General features: G+C 40.8%; 1 protein-coding gene across 1 annotated transcript in view; it reads left to right on the forward strand.

The window, feature by feature from the left end:
- The first annotated feature begins 3,743 nt into the window (after positions 1–3,743).
- Positions 3,744–25,049, forward strand: part of LOC125788844 (H-2 class I histocompatibility antigen, alpha chain-like) — a 181,791-nt gene continuing 160,485 nt past the window's right edge. Inside the window, exon 1 of the mRNA XM_049472721.1 lies at positions 3,744–3,878. Coding sequence (XP_049328678.1) covers positions 3,812–3,878 — 67 coding nt within the window. The 5' untranslated portion in view covers positions 3,744–3,811. The remainder of the gene's footprint in view (positions 3,879–25,049) is intronic.

Below are 25,049 nucleotides of genomic sequence, written 5' to 3' on the forward strand. Positions count from 1 at the left end.
TCCCGGCTTCGTTTGGAGGTGAGTTTATAGATATTTTATCAGGGTTTTGTTTGATGAGTTTCACTTTAGCCCCGAACACGGCAGGCCTGTAGATTATATATTATTTTTTATAGGATTTTAATAGTTTTGGTTCATTATAGGTAATAATGTGTATTAATAGGAGTGTTATATTGTTATTAATGGTGTTCTGTGGTGATTTTAGTAGAATCTGAAACAGAGTTTGGTCTATAGTATAAATCGCTCCTGAAACAGAACCCAGATAGCCACCGAGTGCTGGCCCAGAATTGGGCCTTAGCTGGTTTCTGACTGTCCTCAAAGCTGGCCCAGAACCGGCCACCGGACTCGGCCCAGTGTCTTTTTGAACGTAGGACCAGGACTGGGCCTTATTCGGTTTCTGACTCCTCAAAGCTGGCTGAGATTCGGTCACCGGACTTGGTCCAGTGTCTTTTTGAATGTGGGGCCAGGTCTGGGCCTTATTCAGTTTCTGACTGTTCTGGAAGCTGGCTGAGATTCGGTCACCGGACTCGGCCCAGTGTCTTTTTGAACGTAGGACCAGGTCTGGGCCTTTTCTGGTTTCTGACTGTCCTCAAAGCTGGCTGAGATTCGGTCACCGGACTCGGCCCAGTGTCTTTTTGAATGTGGGGCCAGGACTGGGCCTTTTCCGGTTTCTGACTCCTTGAAGCTGGCTGAGATTCGGTCACCGGACTCGGTCCAGTGTCTTTTTGAACGTAGGACCAGGTCTGGGCCTTTTCTGGTTTCTGACTCCTCAAAGCTGGCTGAGATTCGGTCACCGGACTCGGTCCAGTGTCTTTTTGAACGTAGGACCAGGTCTGGGCCTTACTCGGTTTCTGACTCCTCAAAGCTGGCTGAGATTCGGTCACCGGACTCAGCCCAGTGTCTTTTTGAACGTAGGACCAGGTCTGGGCCTTTTCTGGTTTCTGACTCCTCAAAGCTGGCTGGGAGTCGGTCACCGGACTCAGCCCAGTGTCTTTTTGAATGTGGGGCCAGGTCTGGGCCTTATTCAGTTTCTGACTGTTCTGGAAGCTGGCTGAGATTCGGTCACCGGACTCGGCCCAGTGTCTTTTTGAACGTAGGACCAGGACTGGGCCTTACTAGGTTTCTGACTCCTCAAAGCTGGCTGAGATTCGGTCACCGGACTCGGTCCAGTGCCCAACATTGGGCTGAATAGAGTAAGCAAACTGCTTGTAACTGAAGGTACTTTGTCTTTTACTGTTGGTGAATTTGTTTTCTAAGAACTAGGAGATTCAGGAACCTACAATGTTATTCCTACTACTACAAGCTACAAGCTATTTGTACATAAAATTTACGTAAATAACCACTTTGTACATCAGTACATCAATATGATTATTATATTATTATATTATGTTATGACACAACAGTGTTAGTTAGCTAGCCGGCTGGACTGTGCTTAGGTTAGCGTAGCATGCTTTAGTTTAGCATTAGCTTAGTTTAGTCTAGCCTGGCTGGTTACCGTTCCGGCTATCATACTGCGGCTGAGGTGACTGATGGATTTTCTTTCTCTTTTTTCCAACAAAAGATTAGTCTTATTTTTTAAATATATTTTTTCAACTCTAAATCTCATAACACATATATTCAACTATTCAAAACTTCGCTGCTGAGCTCAACTACTGAACTGAGAGGAACGAATCAGCTAAGGAAGTGATTCGATTCAGTAGTTCACTCAAATGATTCCTACATTGGAACGAAACGCAAACCACACAGCAGAAGGAAACAGCTCCACCCGACTTCCTGTCCTGCTCTGAGTCTCGGTGAAGAACAGTGTAATTCAATGTAATGATATCAGCGCGAGGAGGAGATGATGACTCCTGTAGAAGGATTAGTTTTATTTCTGATGATTGGTTTTCTCCCGGCTTCGTTTGGAGGTGAGTTTATAGATATTTTATCAGGGTTTTGTTTGATGAGTTTCACTTTAGCCCCGAACACGGCAGGCCTGTAGATTATATATTATTTTTTATAGGATTTTAATAGTTTTGGTTCATTATAGGTAATAATGTGTATTAATAGGAGTATTATATTGTTATTAATGGTGTTCTGTGGTGATTTTAGTAGAATCTGAAACAGAGTTTGGTCTATAGTATAAATCGCTCCTGAAACAGAACCCAGATAGCCACCGAGTGCTGGCCCAGAATTGGGCCTCAGCTGGTTTCTGACTGTCCTCAAAGCTGGCCCAGAACCGGCCACCGGACTCGGCCCAGTGTCTTTTTGAACGTAGGACCAGGACTGGGCCTTATTCGGTTTCTGACTCCTCAAAGCTGGCCCAGAACCGGCCACCGGACTCGGTCCAGTGTCTTTTTGAATGTAGGACCAGGACTGGGCCTTAGCTGGTTTCTGACTGTCCTCAAAGCTGGCCCAGAACCGGCCACCGGACTCGGCCCAGTGTCTTTTTGAACGTAGGACCAGGACTGGGCCTTATTCGGTTTCTGACTCCTCAAAGCTGGCCCAGAACCGGCCACCGGACTCGGCCCAGTGTCTTTTTGAACGTAGGACCAGGACTGGGCCTTATTCGGGTTCTGACTCCTCAAAGCTGGCTGAGATTCGGTCACCGGACTCGGTCCAGTGTCTTTTTGAACGTAGGACCAGGTCTGGGCCTTACTCGGTTTCTGACTCCTCAAAGCTGGCTGAGATTCGGTCACCGGACTCGGTCCAGTGTCTTTTTGAACATAGGACCAGGTCTGGGCCTTACTCGGTTTCTGACTCCTCAAAGCTGGCTGAGATTCGGTCACCGGACTCAGCCCAGTGTCTTTTTGAACGTAGGACCAGGTCTGGGCCTTTTCCGGTTTCTGACTCCTCAAAGCTGGCTGAGATTCGGTCACCGGACTCGGCCCAGTGTCTTTTTGAACGTAGGACCAGGTCTGGGCCTTACTCGGTTTCTGACTCCTCAAAGCTGGCTGAGATTCGGTCACCGGACTCGGTCCAGTGTCTTTTTGAACATAGGACCAGGTCTGGGCCTTACTCGGTTTCTGACTCCTCAAAGCTGGCTGAGATTCGGTCACCGGACTCAGCCCAGTGTCTTTTTGAACGTAGGACCAGGTCTGGGCCTTTTCCGGTTTCTGACTCCTCAAAGCAGGCTGAGATTCAGTCACCGGACTCGGTCCAGTGCCCAACATTGGGCTGAATAGAGTAAGCAAACTGCTTGTAACTGAAGGTACTTTGTCTTTTACTGTTGGTGAATTTGTTTTCTAAGAACTAGGAGATTCAGGAACCTACAATGTTATTCCTACTACTACAAGCTACAAGCTATTTGTACATAAAATTTATGTAAATAACCACTTCGTACATCAGTACATCAATATGATTATTATATTATTATATTATGTTATGACACAACAGTGTTAGTTAGCTAGCCGGCTGGACTGTGCTTAGGTTAGCGTAGCATGCTTTAGTTTAGCATTAGCTTAGTTTAGTCTAGCCTGGCTGGTTACCGTTCCGGCTATCATACTGCGGCTGAGGTGACTGATGGATTTTCTTTCTCTTTTTTCCAACAAAAGATTAGTCTTATTTTTTAAATATATTTTTTCAACTCTAAATCTCATAACACATATATTCAACTATTCAAAACTTCGCTGCTGAGCTCAACTACTGAACTGAGAGAGGAACGAATCAGCTAAGGAAGTGATTCGATTCAGTAGTTCACTCAAATTATTCCTTCATTGGAACAAAACGCAAACCACACAGCAGAAGGAAACAGCTCCACCCGACTTCCTGTCCTGCTCTGAGTCTCGGTGAAGAACAGTGTAATTCAATGTAATGATATCAGCGTGAGGAGGAGATGATGACTCCTGTTAAAGGATTAGTTTTATTTCTGATGATTGGTTTTCTCCCGGCTTCGTTTGGAGGTGAGTTTATAGATATTTTATCAGGGTTTTGTTTGATGAGTTTCACTTTAGCCCCGAACACGGCAGGCCTGTAGATTATATATTATTTTTTTATAGGATTTTAATAGTTTTGGTTCATTATAGGTAATAATGTGTATTAATAGGAGTATTATATTGTTATTAATGGTGTTCTGTGGTGATTTTAGTAGAATCTGAAACAGAGTTTGGTCTATAGTATAAATCGCTCCTGAAACAGAACCCAGATAGCCACCGAGTGCTGGCCCAGAATTGGGCCTTAGCTGGTTTCTGACTGTCCTCAAAGCTGGCCCAGAACCGGCCACCGGACTCGGCCCAGTGTCTTTTTGAACGTAGGACCAGGACTGGGCCTTATTCGGTTTCTGACTCCTCAAAGCTGGCTGAGATTCGGTCACCGGACTTGGTCCAGTGTCTTTTTGAATGTGGGGCCAGGTCTGGGCCTTATTCAGTTTCTGACTGTTCTGGAAGCTGGCTGAGATTCGGTCACCGGACTCGGCCCAGTGTCTTTTTGAACGTAGGACCAGGTCTGGGCCTTTTCTGGTTTCTGACTGTCCTCAAAGCTGGCTGAGATTCGGTCACCGGACTCGGCCCAGTGTCTTTTTGAATGTGGGGCCAGGACTGGGCCTTTTCCGGTTTCTGACTCCTTGAAGCTGGCTGAGATTCGGTCACCGGACTCGGTCCAGTGTCTTTTTGAACGTAGGACCAGGTCTGGGCCTTTTCTGGTTTCTGACTCCTCAAAGCTGGCTGAGATTCGGTCACCGGACTCGGTCCAGTGTCTTTTTGAACGTAGGACCAGGTCTGGGCCTTACTCGGTTTCTGACTCCTCAAAGCTGGCTGAGAATCGGTCACCGGACTCAGCCCAGTGTCTTTTTGAACGTAGGACCAGGTCTGGGCCTTTTCTGGTTTCTGACTCCTCAAAGCTGGCTGGGAGTCGGTCACCGGACTCAGGCCAGTGTCTTTTTGAATGTGGGGCCAGGTCTGGGCCTTATTCAGTTTCTGACTGTTCTGGAAGCTGGCTGAGATTCGGTCACCGGACTCGGCCCAGTGTCTTTTTGAACGTAGGACCAGGACTGGGCCTTACTAGGTTTCTGACTCCTCAAAGCTGGCTGAGATTCGGTCACCGGACTCGGTCCAGTGCCCAACATTGGGCTGAATAGAGTAAGCAAACTGCTTGTAACTGAAGGTACTTTGTCTTTTACTGTTGGTGAATTTGTTTTCTAAGAACTAGGAGATTCAGGAACCTACAATGTTATTCCTACTACTACAAGCTACAAGCTATTTGTACATAAAATATACGTAAATAACCACTTCGTACATCAGTACATCAATATGATTATTATATTATTATATTATGTTATGACACAACAGTGTTAGTTAGCTAGCCGGCTGGACTGTGGTTAGGTTAGCGTAGCATGCTTTAGTTTAGCATTAGCTAAGTTTAGTCTAGCCTGGCTGGTTACCGTTCCGGCTATCATACTGCGGCTGAGGTGACTGATGGATTTTCTTTCTCTTTTTTCCAACAAAAAGTCTTATTTTTTAAATATATTTTTTCAACTCTAAATCTCATAACACATATATTCTCATCTCATCTCATTGTCAACCGCCTAATCCGTGAAGGGTCGCGGGGGGGGGCTGGAGCCTATCCCAGCAGGCATCGGGCGGGAGGCAGGATACACCCTGGACAGGCCGCCAATCCATCGCAGACACATATATTCAACTATTCAAAACTTCGCTGCTGAGCTCAACTACTGAACTGAGAGAGGAACGAATCAGCTAAGGAAGTGATTCGATTCAGTAGTTCACTCAAATGATTCCTTCATTGGAACGAAACGCAAACCACACAGCAGAAGGAAACAGCTCCACCCGACTTCCTGTCCTGCTCTGAGTCTCGGTGAAGAACAGTGTAATTCAATGTAATGATATCAGCGTGAGGAGGAGATGATGACTCCTGTAGAAGGATTAGTTTTATTTCTGATGATTGGTTTTCTCCCGGCTTCGTTTGGAGGTGAGTTTATAGATATTTTATCAGGGTTTTGTTTGATGAGTTTCACTTTAGCCCCGAACACGGCAGGCCTGTAGATTATATATTATTTTTTATAGGATTTTAATAGTTTTGGTTCATTATAGGTAATAATGTGTATTAATAGGAGTATTATATTGTTATTAATGGTGTTCTGTGGTGATTTTAGTAGAATCTGAAACAGAGTTTGGTCTATAGTATAAATCGCTCCTGAAACAGAACCCAGATAGCCACCGAGTGCTGGCCCAGAATTGGGCCTTAGCTGGTTTCTGACTGTCCTCAAAGCTGGCCCAGAACCGGCCACCGGACTCGGCCCAGTGTCTTTTTGAACGTAGGACCAGGACTGGGCCTTAGCTGGTTTCTGACTGTCCTCAAAGCTGGCCCAGAACCGGCCACCGGACTCGGCCCAGTGTCTTTTTGAACGTAGGACCAGGACTGGGCCTTATTCGGTTTCTGACTCCTCAAAGCTGGCCCAGAACCGGCCACCGGACTCGGTCCAGTGTCTTTTTGAACGTAGGACCAGGACTGGGCCTTATTCGGTTTCTGACTCCTCAAAGCTGGCTGAGATTCGGTCACCGGACTCGGTCCAGTGTCTTTTTGAACGTAGGACCAGGTCTGGGCCTTACTCGGTTTCTGACTCCTCAAAGCTGGCTGAGATTCGGTCACCGGACTCGGTCCAGTGTCTTTTTGAACGTAGGACCAGGTCTGGGCCTTACTCGGTTTCTGACTCCTCAAAGCTGGCTGAGATTCGGTCACCGGACTCAGCCCAGTGTCTTTTTGAACGTAGGACCAGGTCTGGGCCTTTTCCGGTTTCTGACTCCTCAAAGCTGGCTGAGATTCGGTCACCGGACTCGGTCCAGTGTCTTTTTGAACGTAGGACCAGGTCTGGGCCTTTTCTGGTTTCTGACTCCTCAAAGCTGGCTGAGATTCGGTCACCGGACTCGGTCCAGTGCCCAACATTGGGCTGAATAGAGTAAGCAAACTGCTTGTAACTGAAGGTACTTTGTCTTTTACTGTTGGTAAATTTGTTTTCTAAGAACTAGGAGATTCAGGAACCTACAATGTTATTCCTACTACTACAAGCTACAAGCTATTTGTACATAAAATTTATGTAAATAACCACTTCGTACATCAGTACATCAATATGATTATTATATTATTATATTATGTTATGACACAACAGTGTTAGTTAGCTAGCCGGCTGGACTGTGCTTAGGTTAGCGTAGCATGCTTTAGTTTAGCATTAGCTTAGTTTAGTCTAGCCTGGCTGGTTACCGTTCCGGCTATCATACTGCGGCTGAGGTGACTGATGGATTTTCTTTCTCTTTTTTCCAACAAAAGATTAGTCTTATTTTTTAAATATATTTTTTCAACTCTAAATCTCATAACACATATATTCAACTATTCAAAACTTCGCTGCTGAGCTCAACTACTGAACTGAGAGAGGAACGAATCAGCTAAGGAAGTGATTCGATTCAGTAGTTCACTCAAATGATTCCTTCATTGGAACGAAACGCAAACCACACAGCAGAAGGAAACAGCTCCACCCGACTTCCTGTCCTGCTCTGAGTCTCAGTGAAGAACAGTGTAATTCAATGTAATGATATCAGCGTGAGGAGGAGATGATGACTCCTGTAGAAGGATTAGTTTTATTTCTGATGATTGGTTTTCTCCCGGCTTCGTTTGGAGGTGAGTTTATAGATATTTTATCAGGGTTTTGTTTGATGAGTTTCACTTTAGCCCCGAACACGGCAGGCCTGTAGATTATATATTATTTTTTATAGGATTTTAATAGTTTTGGTTCATTATAGGTAATAATGTGTATTAATAGGAGTATTATATTGTTATTAATGGTGTTCTGTGGTGATTTTAGTAGAATCTGAAACAGAGTTTGGTCTATAGTATAAATCGCTCCTGAAACAGAACCCAGATAGCCACCGAGTGCTGGCCCAGAATTGGGCCTTAGCTGGTTTCTGACTGTCCTCAAAGCTGGCCCAGAACCGGCCACCGGATTTGGCCCAGTGTCTTTTTGAACGTAGGACCAGGACTGGGCCTTATTCGGTTTCTGACTCCTCAAAGCTGGCTGAGATTCGGTCACCGGACTTGGTCCAGTGTCTTTTTGAATGTGGGGCCAGGTCTGGGCCTTATTCAGTTTCTGACTGTTCTGGAAGCTGGCTGAGATTCGGTCACCGGACTCGGCCCAGTGTCTTTTTGAACGTAGGACCAGGTCTGGGCCTTTTCTGGTTTCTGACTGTCCTCAAAGCTGGCTGAGATTCGGTCACCGGACTCGGCCCAGTGTCTTTTTGAATGTGGGGCCAGGACTGGGCCTTTTCCGGTTTCTGACTCCTTGAAGCTGGCTGAGATTCGGTCACCGGACTCGGTCCAGTGTCTTTTTGAACGTAGGACCAGGTCTGGGCCTTTTCTGGTTTCTGACTCCTCAAAGCTGGCTGAGATTCGGTCACCGGACTCGGTCCAGTGTCTTTTTGAACGTAGGACCAGGTCTGGGCCTTACTCGGTTTCTGACTCCTCAAAGCTGGCTGAGATTCGGTCACCGGACTCAGCCCAGTGTCTTTTTGAACGTAGGACCAGGTCTGGGCCTTTTCTGGTTTCTGACTCCTCAAAGCTGGCTGGGAGTCGGTCACCGGACTCGGCCCAGTGTCTTTTTGAATGTGGGGCCAGGTCTGGGCCTTATTCAGTTTCTGACTGTTCTGGAAGCTGGCTGAGATTCGGTCACCGGACTCGGCCCAGTGTCTTTTTGAACGTAGGACCAGGACTGGGCCTTACTAGGTTTCTGACTCCTCAAAGCTGGCTGAGATTCGGTCACCGGACTCGGTCCAGTGCCCAACATTGGGCTGAATAGAGTAAGCAAACTGCTTGTAACTGAAGGTACTTTGTCTTTTACTGTTGGTGAATTTGTTTTCTAAGAACTAGGAGATTCAGGAACCTACAATGTTATTCCTACTACTACAAGCTACAAGCTATTTGTACATAAAATTTACGTAAATAACCACTTCGTACATCAGTACATCAATATGATTATTATATTATTATATTATGTTATGACACAACAGTGTTAGTTAGCTAGCCGGCTGGACTGTGCTTAGGTTAGCGTAGCATGCTTTAGTTTAGCATTAGCTTAGTTTAGTCTAGCCTGGCTGGTTACCGTTCCGGCTATCATACTGCGGCTGAGGTGACTGATGGATTTTCTTTCTCTTTTTTCCAACAAAAGATTAGTCTTATTTTTTAAATATATTTTTTCAACTCTAAATCTCATAACACATATATTCAACTATTCAAAACTTCGCTGCTGAGCTCAACTACTGAACTGAGAGAGGAACGAATCAGCTAAGGAAGTGATTCGATTCAGTAGTTCACTCAAATGATTCCTTCATTGGAACGAAACGCAAACCACACAGCAGAAGGAAACAGCTCCACCCGACTTCCTGTCCTGCTCTGAGTCTCGGTGAAGAACAGTGTAATTCAATGTAATGATATCAGCGTGAGGAGGAGATGATGACTCCTGTAGAAGGATTAGTTTTATTTCTGATGATTGGTTTTCTCCCGGCTTCGTTTGGAGGTGAGTTTATAGATATTTTATCAGGGTTTTGTTTGATGAGTTTCACTTTAGCCCCGAACACGGCAGGCCTGTAGATTATATATTATTTTTTATAGGATTTTAATAGTTTTGGTTCATTATAGGTAATAATGTGTATTAATAGGAGTATTATATTGTTATTAATGGTGTTCTGTGGTGATTTTAGTAGAATCTGAAACAGAGTTTGGTCTATAGTATAAATCGCTCCTGAAACAGAACCCAGATAGCCACCGAGTGCTGGCCCAGAATTGGGCCTTAGCTGGTTTCTGACTGTCCTCAAAGCTGGCCCAGAACCGGCCACCGGACTCGGCCCAGTGTCTTTTTGAACGTAGGACCAGGACTGGGCCTTATTCGGTTTCTGACTCCTCAAAGCTGGCTGAGATTCGGTCACCGGACTCGGTCCAGTGTCTTTTTGAACGTAGGACCAGGTCTGGGCCTTACTCGGTTTCTGACTCCTCAAAGCTGGCTGAGATTCGGTCACCGGACTCGGCCCAGTGTCTTTTTGAACATAGGACCAGGTCTGGGCCTTTTCCGGTTTCTGACTCCTTGAAGCTGGCTGAGATTCGGTCACCGGACTCGGCCCAGTGTCTTTTTGAACGTAGGACCAGGTCTGGGCCTTACTCGGTTTCTGACTCCTCAAAGCTGGCTGAGATTCGGTCACCGGACTCGGCCCAGTGTCTTTTTGAACGTAGGACCAGGTCTGGGCCTTTTCTGGTTTCTGACTCCTCAAAGCTGGCTGAGATTCGGTCACCGGACTCGGTCCAGTGTCTTTTTGAACGTAGGACCAGGTCTGGGCCTTTTCTGGTTTCTGACTCCTCAAAGCAGGCTGAGATTCGGTCACCGGACTCGGTCCAGTGCCCAACATTGGGCTGAATAGAGTAAGCAAACTGCTTGTAACTGAAGGTACTTTGTCTTTTACTGTTGGTGAATTTGTTTTCTAAGAACTAGGAGATTCAGGAACCTACAATGTTATTCCTACTACTACAAGTTACAAGCTATTTGTACATAAAATATACGTAAATAACCACTTCGTACATCAGTACATCAATATGATTATTATATTATTATATTATGTTATATATATTATATATTATTGTAGGAAACACTAATAAGGAACTTACCATTGGTTTAAATAAAGTATTTTGTTTACTCAATTAGTGTTAATGAGAAAAAAAAGCTCAAAGAAAGACATAAAACAAAGACTTATATTAAATTTATGTTTAATTCATAAATTTTACATATTAAAAAAAAAGGAAAAAAAAGGAAAACAGAAACAGAATACAATTTGCAAATCTGAATCGAATTGTGGGATTCCCAAAGATTCACAGCCCTACTCTGTACTATGAATAACATTGGTTTAATAGGTTTAAGGTTAAAGGTTTGGCATCTGTGGACTTCTTGTTACTTTTTACCGTATTTATTTTTATTTGCATCTGTTTTAATGCATGGTACCTTTGCTACGTAAAACTCTCTTAATATTGAGATAATTGGTTTTAAGAAAATTGCATCGGCCTAAAACATTTTCACAGTACTGTACATATACACACATACTGTATAGGTTTTTGTGTGTGTTTGATCTGTACTATGGAGGACCAAAAATGACATAAGTATAAATTAATAAATGCACATATTAATGTAGAAATACATAAATATAGACATAAATAAATGAATAAATAAATACATGTTGAAATAAATAAATAAATAAATATATAAATAAATGAACATATAAATGAATGAATAAATAAATAAATAAATACACGCATAAATATTTGCATAGGTAAATAAATAAATTAATAAATACATTTCTTATTTATTTATACATTTATTTATATATTAATGTGCATTTATTTATTTATTTATTCATTTATTTATTTCACCATTTCTACATTTATTCATTTATTTATTTCAACATTTCTACATTTATTTATTCATTTATTTTCACATTTCTTCATTTATTTATTTCCACATTTCTGCATGTCTATGGTAATTAGAGCAATTAAAGCAGGATTGGTTGCGGGACACAGAAGTACAGCGGCTGTCTTTATACAGTAGTTCACAAGAAAACAGACATGGGGGTTCCAGTAAAGAAGTGTTTTACACACCAGTACAGTGGTGTATACACCAGTACACCCTACAGAACAGTGTTTTACACACCAGTACACAACAGGACAGTGGTGCATACACCAGTACACACTGGTGTACCGGCGCACACCCCGCTGTGCTGCTGTGTGTCCCGGCGCACACCCCACCGTCCTGTACTTCCGGTATCAGTGAGAAGGAAACAAAGGGACGGCACAGCAACATCACGGCTATAACCCCTACTGCAGTAACAACTGCTGAAAATAAATGAGGGTCAACAGCTTCAAAATGTTGCCGCTGCAGGCCAAGACAGGAGCAGTAGAGCCAAAACTTTTGCAGCTCAAAAACTAATCCTGCTTTAGAGCGAGGATAGGACCACCTACCTAACTATCATACAAATGCAGAAATACAGAAATAAATTAATTAATAAATGTGGAAATAAATCAATAAATAAATGTGGAAATAAATGAATGAATAAACAAATGTTAAAATAAATAAATGAAAAAATAAATAAATGCACATATAAATGAATAATTAAAAAATATATAAAAAATAAATAAGAAATGTATGTATTATTTTATTTATTTAACTATACAATTATTCATGCGTGTATTTATTTATTTCTACATTCATGTATGCATTTATTTATTTATACATATGTCATTTTTGGTCCACCATACTGTACTACTTAAATAAATAAATACTATATTTATAGTAATAAAGTAATAGTAGTAAATAAATCTACATTAATTATACAGAAAATGTGTTGATTATAGATATTAAAATAATATAAGACAATTAAAATAAAGATAATTTAATAATTCATTGATGTCTCCTCCTCAGTAAATTTATATCTTATTCCCGTTTGGAGAACATGTTGGCATTAGCGTCCAATGCAACACCTAACATTAGCCTGAGAGCATTACACACCAGTATAGTTTTGCTTATTTATATTTTCTGAGTAGGCTCTAAAAGCAAGTTATACCTTCTCTACACATATTTAATTGTACGCTTGTTTCTATAGATACAACTATCAACTAATAGAATCAAAGTACAGTAATAGTTTAATGTTAAATATGTTTATTGCAGTCATATTTGCAAATATAATGTTGTTATGTTTGCCCATTGTGACCATTTTTTTTTGCCCATAATGTTGACCATTTTAAATTCAGCATCACATTCTTAACATAAGTACTTGGAAAATTGGGCACCAGCAGAAGCGAAAGTAGGGGCAGCAACATTAAAACATATTAATTTACTGACAATAATAAAAGGCATCTATGATTTTCCTATTTCATTTTCTGCCAATAGATAGATAGATAGATAGATAGATAGATAGATAGATAGATAGATAGATAGATAGATAGATAGATAGATAGATAGATAGATAGATAGATAGATAGATAGATAGATAGATACTTTATTTATCCCGAAGGAAATTTAGGATATATATAAATATAATATAAAACATGAATAAGTTAATTGCTCTGAAAAGCTCCACTATTTTACTTAATGCTGTTAAATTCTCCTGTTGTGTCTAGTTATAGATAACTGTATGTAATTTGATTTTACATTTTTTAAGTAAAACACTTTTGTCTCTAGTATACTAATATAACTTACTGCACACACAAACAACTTCTAGTGTGATTTTACAAATTAGAGAAATGTTGACTAAAGCTTATTTGGTAGTAGTGAGTGTGTTTATATAAAACTGTGCTAGCTAAGTTAATAAAGTACTTACATTTTTAATGAAGTAGCAGAGTGTGCAGGAACATATTACTGATCTTTATTACTGAATAAAGATTTTTTTGTATTAACTCACAGACACAGCACCATTTTATTTAACTACAAAGCTAGCTAAAACAAACATTACACAGTGACTTGTAGAGACACACAACCACTAAGTTAACCTACCTGACTAGCTAGCTAATGTACAACATCTAAACAAAAGTTCTGTGGAAGCATTTAGGTTAGCTAATAAAGAACAATTCGCTAGCTAACTACCAAATTGGTTAACTAGCAAGCCTAAATGCTTTTACGGTATGTATGTTTGTAAAAGCATTTAAGCTAACGCTAGCAAACTAGCTGGTTTCTATCCTAGCAATTTATTAGCTTAGCTAACCTAAATAACGTTACCGAAACAGGACTTCTGTTCTGGACTTGTACACTAGTTAACAATTTTAATTTCAAGTAAAACCATACTTTTTGGTTGTCTGTTAGTGACTGTTATAGCTACATTATCATTTACATTAACATGAAATGTGTTTAATGCTACATTCTGAGATAATTTAGCCTCAGATAATATCACCTTGATATGCTGCTAAGTTAGCTAGCTTAGCTAACTGAAGAGGCGACACACAGATAGGGTTATAACTCATATTTTACGGTCAAAATATTTATTACCGTATTTTTCGGACTATAAGGCGCACCGTATTATAAGGCGCACGATGAGTGAACGGTCTATTTTTAGTGTTAGTCCATACACAAGGCGCACTGGATTATAAGGCGCACTAAATGAAACTTTATTTATATCAGTAACAATAACTCTGAGCAATAAATCCTTCACAATATCTGTGAAAAATAACAACATCTCTGAGCAATAAATCAACAAGCACAGCAAGTACGTATTACTCCGCGACGCTCCTGACAACGGTAGCCGCAACGCTCCGACAGACCATAATATTATGTTGAAGCACAGCAAGTACGTATTACTCCGCGAGGCTCCTGACAACGGTAGCCGCAACGCTCCGACAGACCATAATATTATGTTGAAGCACAGCAAGTACGTATTACTCCGCGAGGCTCCTGACAACGGTAGCCGCAACGCTCCGACAGACCATAATATTATGTTGAAGCACAGCAAGTACGTATTACTCCGCGAGGCTCCTGACAACGGTAGCCGCAACGCTCCGACAGACCATAATATTATGTTGAAGCACAGCAAGTACGTATTACTCCGCGAGGCTCCTGACAACGGTAGCCGCAACGCTCCGACAGACCATAATATTATGTTGAAGCACAGCAAGTACGTATTACTCCGCGAGGCTCCTGACAACGGTAGCCGCAACGCTCCGACAGACCATAATATTATGTTGAAGCACAGCAAGTACGTATTACTCCGCGAGGCTCCTGACAACGGTAGCCGCAACGCTCCGACAGACCATAATATTATGTTGAAGCACAGCAAGTACGTATTACTCCGCGAGGCTTCTGACTATGATAGCGTGTTGTGCCGAATTCGGTGAATAAAACGGTTTTAAAACAGAGATAAAGATTGGATAAGTTTCATTTCTGGATGAAGTGATTTCCAGCGCTGTTTGGATATAACTGTGGATTACAGGAGACTGGATTGATGGATTCTCTTTAGTCTGGACGCGTTTTGAAGGTAGGACCTGTGGCTGAGCGCGGGTGTGTGTTTGGGGGGTGGCGGCAGTGACCGGAGGTTACCCCAGGACAAAAGGAGAGCCTTTTATTACTGGAAACATGCTCTCTGACGCAGCTCTAATTCATGAAACATACATCCTACAGTAAAAGCACAGTTCTGGAATCCGGAGAGCCAGACGGTTCGAATGGTGTATGACATGACCGCATTCGATGAAATATGGACGAACGATAAACGCAAATATGAGAGTTATGAATTATTAAAATCATAACCAAGGCATATTTCGCCCTAAATGTTTATTTTCTGAAAGGATATTCCGCTAAATAGGCTAAATAGCTCAAAAGCAGAGATTCTAAGCTTTAAAATGGTATATTGGATGTCTATATTGAACCTGTAACTGTTCATAACTATTCAGAAACACAGCCAGTTATGAAATATTAAATATTTCTGGCCCGCCGGTGGGCCAGCGCGTGTTAAGAGGTTAACTTTACTTAGAAGTGGGCGCTAAAAAGAAACAGTTTGTGCTATTACCCCAGAACGGGTGGAAAGGAAAGTTTACCGGCACCTTGTTCTGGCCACGGAGCTACAGTGGAAACTAGCTACCCTGAGCCACAGCCGAGAGGCAGTACGGCAGTCAAAGGTAACCGCGCGCTAGCCCAAGAGGGGGATCTTTTTCTGGCGTGGGTGAGGAATTCTGCACAACAGAGCGCCGTGAACCACATAAAAATCGAGGTCAGTAAACACAAGCAAAATCCATACACAAGGCGCACTGCATTATAAGGCGCAATGACGATTTTTGGGAAAAAATAAGTATTTTAAGTGCGCCTTATAGCCCGAAAAATACGGTAAGTACATGGAATCTAAATAAATGATATTTCAAAAAAGGTACTTAATACTTAGGTACGTAGGTTTGCTACTGTTGTAGAAAAGAAAATGAAAGGTGGGCTACCCCCACCTCTGGTCCGGGGTACAACTCCCCTGCGTGTTCGTTTGATAGAGAGAGTCAGACAGGTGGAGTGAAGTTGAAAGCAAACCAAGTATTTATTACAAAGTACTGAATATTCAGGAGAACTAACACATGAAAGACCGTCTAACAGCCGTCCCAGTATAAGTTCTGACCCCCCTCTGATCTGACTCCATGTTTTATACCCCAAATGACGTAAAGCCTGTTGCTGAGGCGTTGTTAAAATCATCTCATGTTAGTATGCATATTCTCACGTGTTAGAGTTCACAGGTCTGATCAGAGCACCTTGACTGTATCCAGCCGGACAGTGTGGTATTGTTTTAAGAATTGACTGGGTCCAGTCAGACAGTGTGATATTGTTTCAGTAATTAGACAGTGCTGCCCTCCCTATGTGCGCGCGTCCTCCTCCCGCTTTGGTAGGTGAAGGACTTTGCACGCACAGAGAGAAAGGCCGCTCTGTTCGTCTCGAAGCCTCCTTTGTATCAATTCAGTTCATCCAGAGTGCACTAGCTGATGATTGATGGCCGTTAGTCAGAGACATGCAGTAAACAAAATGCTTCAAGCATAAGCTACACAAGTCACACAATAGTTCTCATATGTTATATGTTAATGTGTTAGTGGCGCATGGTTAGACCGCCATACAATAGACCCTATGTGTTAGTAAACGCCTTATGTATCATGTGGGTTAATTTGTTACAATAAAGTCTGTGTTAGTCACATGCCTGATCAAACAATGTTTTACTATATGTGTAAGGGATATATTGTGATTATTGGTTAATCTTTTATATAAATGCGTGTAAAATACACTGTGAGTAATAAAGATGATCAAATACAATGTGAGTATTGGTTATGCATATAAAATACAAGGTTTCACACAATGATTATGTAATTATAGATACTAAGTTAAGTAATCATAACTGAAAGATATTTGTCAATCAACCCAACGTATAATAAACAGTTACTCTTTAATTCCCGCTTTTGACGTATCAACCAGATACATCAACACATCGTAATTCCTCCAAATATGTATATTTACATATGTTCAACACTTGATCAACACGTGAGTGAACATTTTACTAACGGTGGGAGCGAAAACCTGTTCCGGCAGCCTTCCAACCAATTTTGACAGGAAAAATTCTCCCACAGCCCCTCTGCCCCAGGCGGCTAATAATTCGAACCCTATCAAAGGAGGAAGTGACATCATTGCCTTAAAGTCATCCCCAAGACTGGTTGGTTTACAGCAGTTCCTCTTGCTCTGCCTCACACTCCAGTATAGGTAAAATACATGGTGGTTTACAGTCTTTATTATCATTATACACATTAGAGTAATGGTTATTATTACCTGGAGCCATATTGGAATAACTGGAGGGAGTGCTGGTTCGTTATGGTGTCCGTACTTTGACCTGTCCCACTCCCTTTTTCCGTACCAAGCCATTATTAAACCATAAGTGTGTTTTCCCTCTAAGTTTCCCACTATTTAGTAAACTTGTTATCTATAGCCCTATATGTGTAAGTGTTAAGATTACAGAGTGTTTTTTTTTTTTTTTTTTACAATTTCATTTTTTCCAAGGCAACCTGTAAGGAAAACAATGTCCAGGACAACCTGTAAGGAAAAATAATGTGTTCCCCCCCTAATTTAGCAAATCACAGTTTATAACCTTATATGTGTAAATGTTAAAGTTACAATGCGTGTTGTTCGTTTCTTCTTTCTTCTTGCTTCAGGGTTCTGGGGGTAGACTACCTCAGCCCCACGTACGAAGAGCTTTATTCTGGCTCTTGATGTCTGCAATATCAGTGAATGAAAAGTATGAGTTGGTGTGTGATAAGACTATGTGTGTTCTTTAATGAGATGTGTTTTAAGGGTCTCTGTATGTAGTGTACTGTGACGCAATCGAAACGTTGCTGAATGAGTCACTCCCTCAATTCCTCTACTTGGTCACAGCCAGGCTGTGTGCTGCTGCTGCTGCGCTCTGAGAAACTCTTTTCTCTGCTGTGGCCAGGCCAGGCCCGTGCTGCGGGGGTTCTGCTGCCCCTCCTTCCTGCTGCGGGCCTTCGTCTGAGTCAGACGATTCAGCTGCTGCTCTCACCCCTCCTTCTGGCTCTGTGAGCGATCTCTGTTGCTGCACAGCTGTCGAACCCTCAGGTGATCTGCGTACGTTGTTCTCTCAGTCACCTGGAAAGGCTCAATCCAGCCATGCTCGTTCCCCTTTCGTGCGCAATGGCCGAGGAACCCTCACTCTGTGTCCGGACTGGTCCACCTTTGCACCACGTTCTCCTTCTCCCCCTGTGTAAACAGATCTGAAACGAGACTTTTGTATTCATTATAATCATGTTTAAGGTTCTCTATTCATTTTGGAAGTCTGTTAAGGGGTCCTCCGTGTCTCCTTCCTGCAAGTTAAAATACATGGTTAAAATACATTTATTACACTTAACTGGAGCTCTAATTTCCCCTCGGAAGTTAACTATTTCATATTTAAATTTTGTCTGTGCACAGATTTCAGCCCAATTTTTGTTGTCTTACCTTCTTCAGTTGTCTTTCAGTTATATTCACTCATGATTTTTACTGTCAAAAGTGCGTTCAATCCGTAACATTTAGTCATTTCTTTAAATCCCTAACTTTTAGGAATTTTCAATTTTAAATTGCAACATTTAATTATCATCACCATTAATTACTGGCTTTTACCTTCCTTTTGTTCACATCCCTTTCCCATTTAGTGTAACTGCTTCCCTGACGCTCTAATTAATCTCTTCTATCTCTTCTAATTAATCTCTTCTATCCAAAAACACTTCCAATTTGCACGACCAAGTTTACCACCAGACACACACTATGTCTCATGCATGCACACACTCACAAACTCAAACACTACCAAAGCCAAAGAACACACACCTCAATTCTGCAGCATCATTGTACAGACCATATTTTACTGCTTCACAGCCCAAAGCTGCTGCTTTAAACGCACCTGCGGTTAAACCTACCACTGAAAGCTTCTCATATTGTATTGGTAACACTATATAGATAATAGATAAGAAACAAACACTTGGAAATACATCTAATCATGTTTTTTATTATTGCTCCATGCAAAGTTTTAATGATCAGCTGCTCTATTCTCCCATTCATCTCCACACTGATTGATAGAATATCAGGGCCCAAAGTTTTAAATTCTGCACAAACTACACATAATGTGGCTTCTGTCTCAGGAATGGTTCCATATTGATGTACTGGGCTTTCTTGGGTTACTTTTGCTTGGACTTTAGAATCACTGTTTGTGGCTACATCATTTACCTGCCACTTTGTTTTCTGCAGTGTGCTATTTATTAAATAATTATATTTCTGACTTTTTATAAAGACTTGATTTCTAGATTTAGTTGATTTTATTTAGTGCTTTAAGAATTGGGATAAGTGGAACGTGATTATTTTTCTCTGTATCAATCGTTCCATTACAAACAATAATATTAGCAATATCAATAAACAATTTTATGCTTTGCTTTGTTCTTGTTATTATAGCAAGTAAATCCGAACAATGCTTTACATTTACTTTTCAATATGTTCAATATGTATTTATGCATATACAATGCCAAGCAGACTGCTCTTCACAATTATCAACAATACATCTATTTCCTTAAACAATTTACCAAGCCCCACACATTGTTTTCCCTGCTCAAAAAGTGGCTCACATGTTGAATAGTGAAAGTTTAATTTTGTGATTTCTAAGTTTCTTATTTCTTATTTTTAGGATGGAGTGTGTCTTGAAAGCTAAGACTTTTCCAATATTGCTGAAAGTAATTGCTCATCTGCATAGTGGTTGTTTTAAAACCAAACGTTAAAAAAGATAAACAAGCTAAAAGTGTAAAAATGCTCTATATCTATAAAATAATGATTGGTCAAAAAAAAAATTGTAATAGTGGTGAGAAAAAAATCAAAAAGTTAATAATAGGTTTAAAAAGATAAAACAATAGTCTGGCAAATAATGGTGGTAATAATGATTATCTATTTACATCTCCCCCTTTTTTTGAAACAGTACTTCTGCTTCAGAAAATTTAACACAAAATTGCTTCACCCTCTTACTGTCCATTTGGCTGGTCTACCCTGCCCAGGCCTCCACTGACACACACCCCATCACTTCATTCATCCACTCACTCTCCCCCTGGGCTGCACTTCCCTTCCATGATGTTTTCTCCGTTTTCTGTTAAAATGCATGTGGTGGTCAGATCGAGACTGTGCCTGTCTTAGGTTGTCCCTGTGTAATACGTTGGGATCTTACCCGTCTTTGGCTAACCAGCCTAGCCCACTGAACCACACACAGCGTAGCAGCACCGTTTAATCAACATTCAGTGCTGTTGTGTTCCTGCAGGGTACAGCTAGGGAGCGCAAACCCAGGTATGTCAGACTGTCCTAAACTCACACTCTGGTGTTCACCGTGAAAGCCCGTGCAAGGCACCAAGTACCCATGGTTTATTATTTGTTATTATTGTATACATATTTTATTTATTACCATCAGTATCACCTTTTCTCTCCCACTGAATTTAGCTTAAATTATTTGCTGTGATGCCACTGCTCTGGAATAGACCCAAAAGAGTGCATGTCAATGAATAATTATTCAGATTTGGCATCTGTACCTTAAAGGTGTACCACAAGGTTAAATTTTGGTCCAGTTTTATGTAATATATACATAAATTATATTGCTGGCTCTGCTTCTCAGATTGCAAACTTTACCATTATGCAGATGAAACAATTTTATATTGCTTAGCTGATTTAGTTCATGCTACAGCCAGAAAATTATGCATTTGTTTTATAGGTGGCATTGTATAAGCATGAAAACTAAACTTATGCTGTTTTCCAGATCTCTTTCTAGTCTAATTTTAATACCGTAAAGCAAAACAGAGAGCTGCATTTTTAAATACATTTGATGTCCCCTTATTTAAAATGAGAAAGACCCAATTCACCAATGCTTGTATTACATCCAATACTGAGTTTTCTTTTCAAATAGATAAGGTGGTTCCTCACTGGTTTCTGAAATCAACTATCCCTCTTAAGAGGATCAAAATATCAGCATAGACTGAGATGCATAAAAACTTAAAGAAATTTGATTTTACATCTGTCCTATATAAGTCTCATTCAGCTGAGACTGAGCTGGGATCAGTCTGAATAAGAAACGAATAGTAAGAGAATTGACTAAATCACCTGATAGAAAAAGCTGTGTTTGGAATGGCTCACTCATTAATTCATTCACTATTCACTATGTAGCATTTTCTATTTATTGAACTGATTATTTAACAATCAAACAAGAAACCATGTTTATTTGTCCTGCTCTGAGGACATCTGACACAACAGCACTGCATGGTATAGTATATTTTGGAATTTCAAGCGTACCTCTTCTGTACACTACATTTGTTGATGCATTATGGGTGTTTCACAGTATAGGAAATAAAATATACTGCTGAGTTTTACAAAGCATTGCAAAAATTGCCTACCCAAACTGCTTAGTATTTCTACAATAGGAAACGATTCCGACACAGCCACACACCTTCATTATTTCCATTATTAGATTTGCTTATAGAATATAGAGTTAGACATATGTCCCTGTTAGGTTAGGGCCCCCAAGATATAGTCCAATGCCCAAAATTAAGCTAATTATGGTCCTCAATTCTGACTCCCCTTTTTCTTTTTTTATTTTGTATTTGTGTTGCTAACCAACCCCATAATCCTTTTATTAAATTCTCTAAATTATCTAATTATCTATCCAGTCACACACCACTCAGACATTATTCAACAACTTAATTATTAATATTAACACTTCCCCAACCTCGCTTACATTAAAGTACACTGTACTCATGATTGGGTATTCACATTTTCACATTCTCTTTTTAGAACTGTCTTATAACGTATGCATATTTATATTATATTATATTTCTATGTCACATCAGTCACTTTCGTAATCGATGTCATTGAACTTTACTCTGTTAATTATTTAATTATTTATGATCATTAGTAACATCCACTGCACCGCTCCGTTTACAGATAGATCCCTACCTAGTATAGTGTTTTTTTATATCCTTATATATCTTCTTATATATATATATATATATATATCTACCCATACAAAAGCCTTTTCCCTCTGTTCACCTCTGTCCCCCATTTTCACTGTGTATTACTCTATTTCCCTACTGAACTGATGTTCTATTTTCTATGATGTCTCACAAGCGTTAAGTTTAGTCACATGCCTGATAAAGCAATGTTTTACTATATGTGTAAAGAATATATATTGTGGTTATTGGTTAATCTTCTATATAAATGTATATAAAGTAAAATGTGAGTATTGATTAGTCTTCTGTATAAATGTATATAAAATACAAGGTTTCACACAATGATTATGTAATTATAGATACTAAGTTAAGTAATCATAACTGAAAGATATTTGTCAATACACCCAAGGTATAATAAACAGTTACTCTTCACTAGCTCTGTCACAGGGTTTGTTCGGTTTACAACACCCACAGCTAGTTATCTACAGTTAGCTATAGTAGCTAGCTAGCACTGTCACAGTGTTTGGCTAGTTTACAACCCCACTCTATTCTCCCAGACCGCGTCTCGTACCCACCGCACCCCTTGTTGAGTTAGCTTTGCCTCTCATTGAATCGGTGTGTTGCAGTAGTTAATACAGATATCGAAATATTTATTAATTAGCAGTGACTGATAAGGTATTGCAGTGGAAGTTAAAGAACAGAGCTGCAGCTCTTGAGCTTAAACTTTCCTTGTGCTCTGTTTTGTACAGGTTTGTGTGAAGATGCAGTGGAACAGCAAGCTGTTTTTATGTGTTACTTTGCTGAAAGAATTGTTAGTGGTTCAGCAACACAAAAACTGTTACCTTGCAACATTTTGCCAGTAAAATACATTGGAACTTAGTGTAGTTGTTTTTTCTGTAGCCTATAAAAGTAATCTTTCAGAATTACATTTTAAGAAAAAATGAATAGTTTTTTTTTTATTTTCTACCATTCAAACTTAAGAAAATAGATAATTTATGTGAATTAATGATTTTGAGGAAAGACTACTAAGGTAAGCTTGTTTTGTCTACTGCATCCAGTTAAGAGTCTATGTGAATTAAACTTCTTTAGTTACTTTTTGTGCAAAAACATAAGTTAAGGCAATGGGTTTCCACACAAATTTCTGGTAAAGTCAACTAATTTGGGTTAAGAGTTTACCGAGAGATTTCTCCGCCGTGCTGATCGCTGCTGTTTACATCCCTCCGACCTCCAACAACAGCGTGAGGACCGAAGCACTGAATGAACTGTACCAGTACATCAGTGAACAGCAGACAGCGCACCCAGATGCTTTTTCTCATTCTGGCTGGAGATTTCAACCATGCAGACCCAAAGAGTGTGTTCTTAACCTATTTAAGTGCGCGACCCCCTTGTATTCTCCCCCATCATTGGCAGCACAAATAAAATGGTTGGGCCTGCATTGAGGCGCAAATATTTTCTATGTATGGCTTAGTAGGGCTCAGGAACAGGTGCAAACTACTTTCACGTTGAGACGTACGGTGGTCGAGAAAGCCCAGCGCAGTGCAAATTGAAAAGCGCTGCAAAAGCACAAAACACATCCATCAAAATTACAACACAGGCGCAGCAAATAGAAAAACGCGCTGCAAATAGAAAAAACGCGCTGCAAATAGAAAAACGCGCTGCAAATACAACCACAACACAACGGAAGTGAGTCACAACACAACTGAATTTTCCCGGGGACCTTAAAAGATGCTGTACCAGCTAAGCTGCGTCTTCAGTAACGTCTCGGACTTCACTATGTGTACAAAGGACAATAAGTGGCAAACAAGGCGTTTTGTGAAGCAGAACTTTTAATAATATGCACACAACCGTGGTAATCACAGGTAATAAACATAACTTACTTTTCAGAAGCTTGTTTGCCACTTATTGTCCTTTGTATACAGCTGGTACAGCATCTTTTAAGGTCCCCCGGGAAAATTCTGTTGTGTTGTGGTTGTATTTGCAGCGCGTTTTTCTATTTGCAGCGCGTTTTTCTATTTGCTGCGCCTGTGTTGTAATTTTGATGGATGTGTTTTGTGCTTTTGCAGCGCTTTTCAATTTGCACTGCGTTGGGCTTTCTCGGCCACCGTAGAGACGGGCTCTGTGTTAGTTTTTTAGATTGTGCAGGAAATCCAGATTCACAGAGAAATGTTGATCCAAAGGGAAGGATTTTTTTCAGTGCCATTAAACTTTGTACAGTAAAATCCAGAAATCATGCAGAGACCATTCTTAGCCACATACCCCACACTGCAGTTGTGTATCCTCTCCTTTGCATGTCTGTGAATATTTTTTTTGCATATTTTTTCTGCAAGCTTGACCTTCTAAAAAAACGCTCCATTTTATTCCAGTCTGGACTTGCAGAGCCACTGGGCGCATGTGTGAACCTTAATCGAGATGGAGATCAAAGAGTCGAGTAAAGCGGCGAATGAGTCAGTTTGAATCAGCGAAAAGATACTTTATAAAAAAAGTGAGTGATTTTAAAGCATGCTGTTCCCTGAATTAAGCCTGAGAATTAGTCGGTTTGATTCAGTAAAGAAACACAAAAGGTTAGTGCCCAAATCTCCAGTTTAGCTGAGAAAACGTGACCGCCCCCTGGAATTATGTCCCGACCCCCAGGTTAAGAACCCCTGACATAGACTTTCCAACTAGGGGAAACAACACTTTGGACCAGGTCTTTACTACACACAGAGGAGCCTACCGAGCCTCCCCCCTCCCCCACCTGGGAGCCTCTGATCACCTCACCATTATGCTAATGCCAGCTTACAGACCACTGGTTAAAGTCACCAAACCAGTTCTTAAGCAGGTACGAGTGTGGCCAGAGGGTTCCTCAGAGGCACTTCAGGACTGTTTCAGCACAACAGACTGGAATATGTTCAGAGAGGCTGCCACCCACAACAACTCCACAGACATTCAGGAGTACACAGAAACTGTCTCTGCCTACATCACCAAGTGCACTGATGATGTAACCGACCTCAAGACCGTCACTGTTCGAGCGAATCAGAAACCATGGCTGACAGGAGAGGTCCACAAGCTACTGAAGGCTAGAAATGCAGCCTTCAGAACAGGTGACCAGGCAG

The sequence above is a fragment of the Astyanax mexicanus genome, unplaced genomic scaffold (assembly GCF_023375975.1).
Source record: "Astyanax mexicanus isolate ESR-SI-001 unplaced genomic scaffold, AstMex3_surface scaffold_31, whole genome shotgun sequence".
Taxonomy (NCBI): Eukaryota; Metazoa; Chordata; class Actinopteri; order Characiformes; family Acestrorhamphidae; genus Astyanax; species Astyanax mexicanus.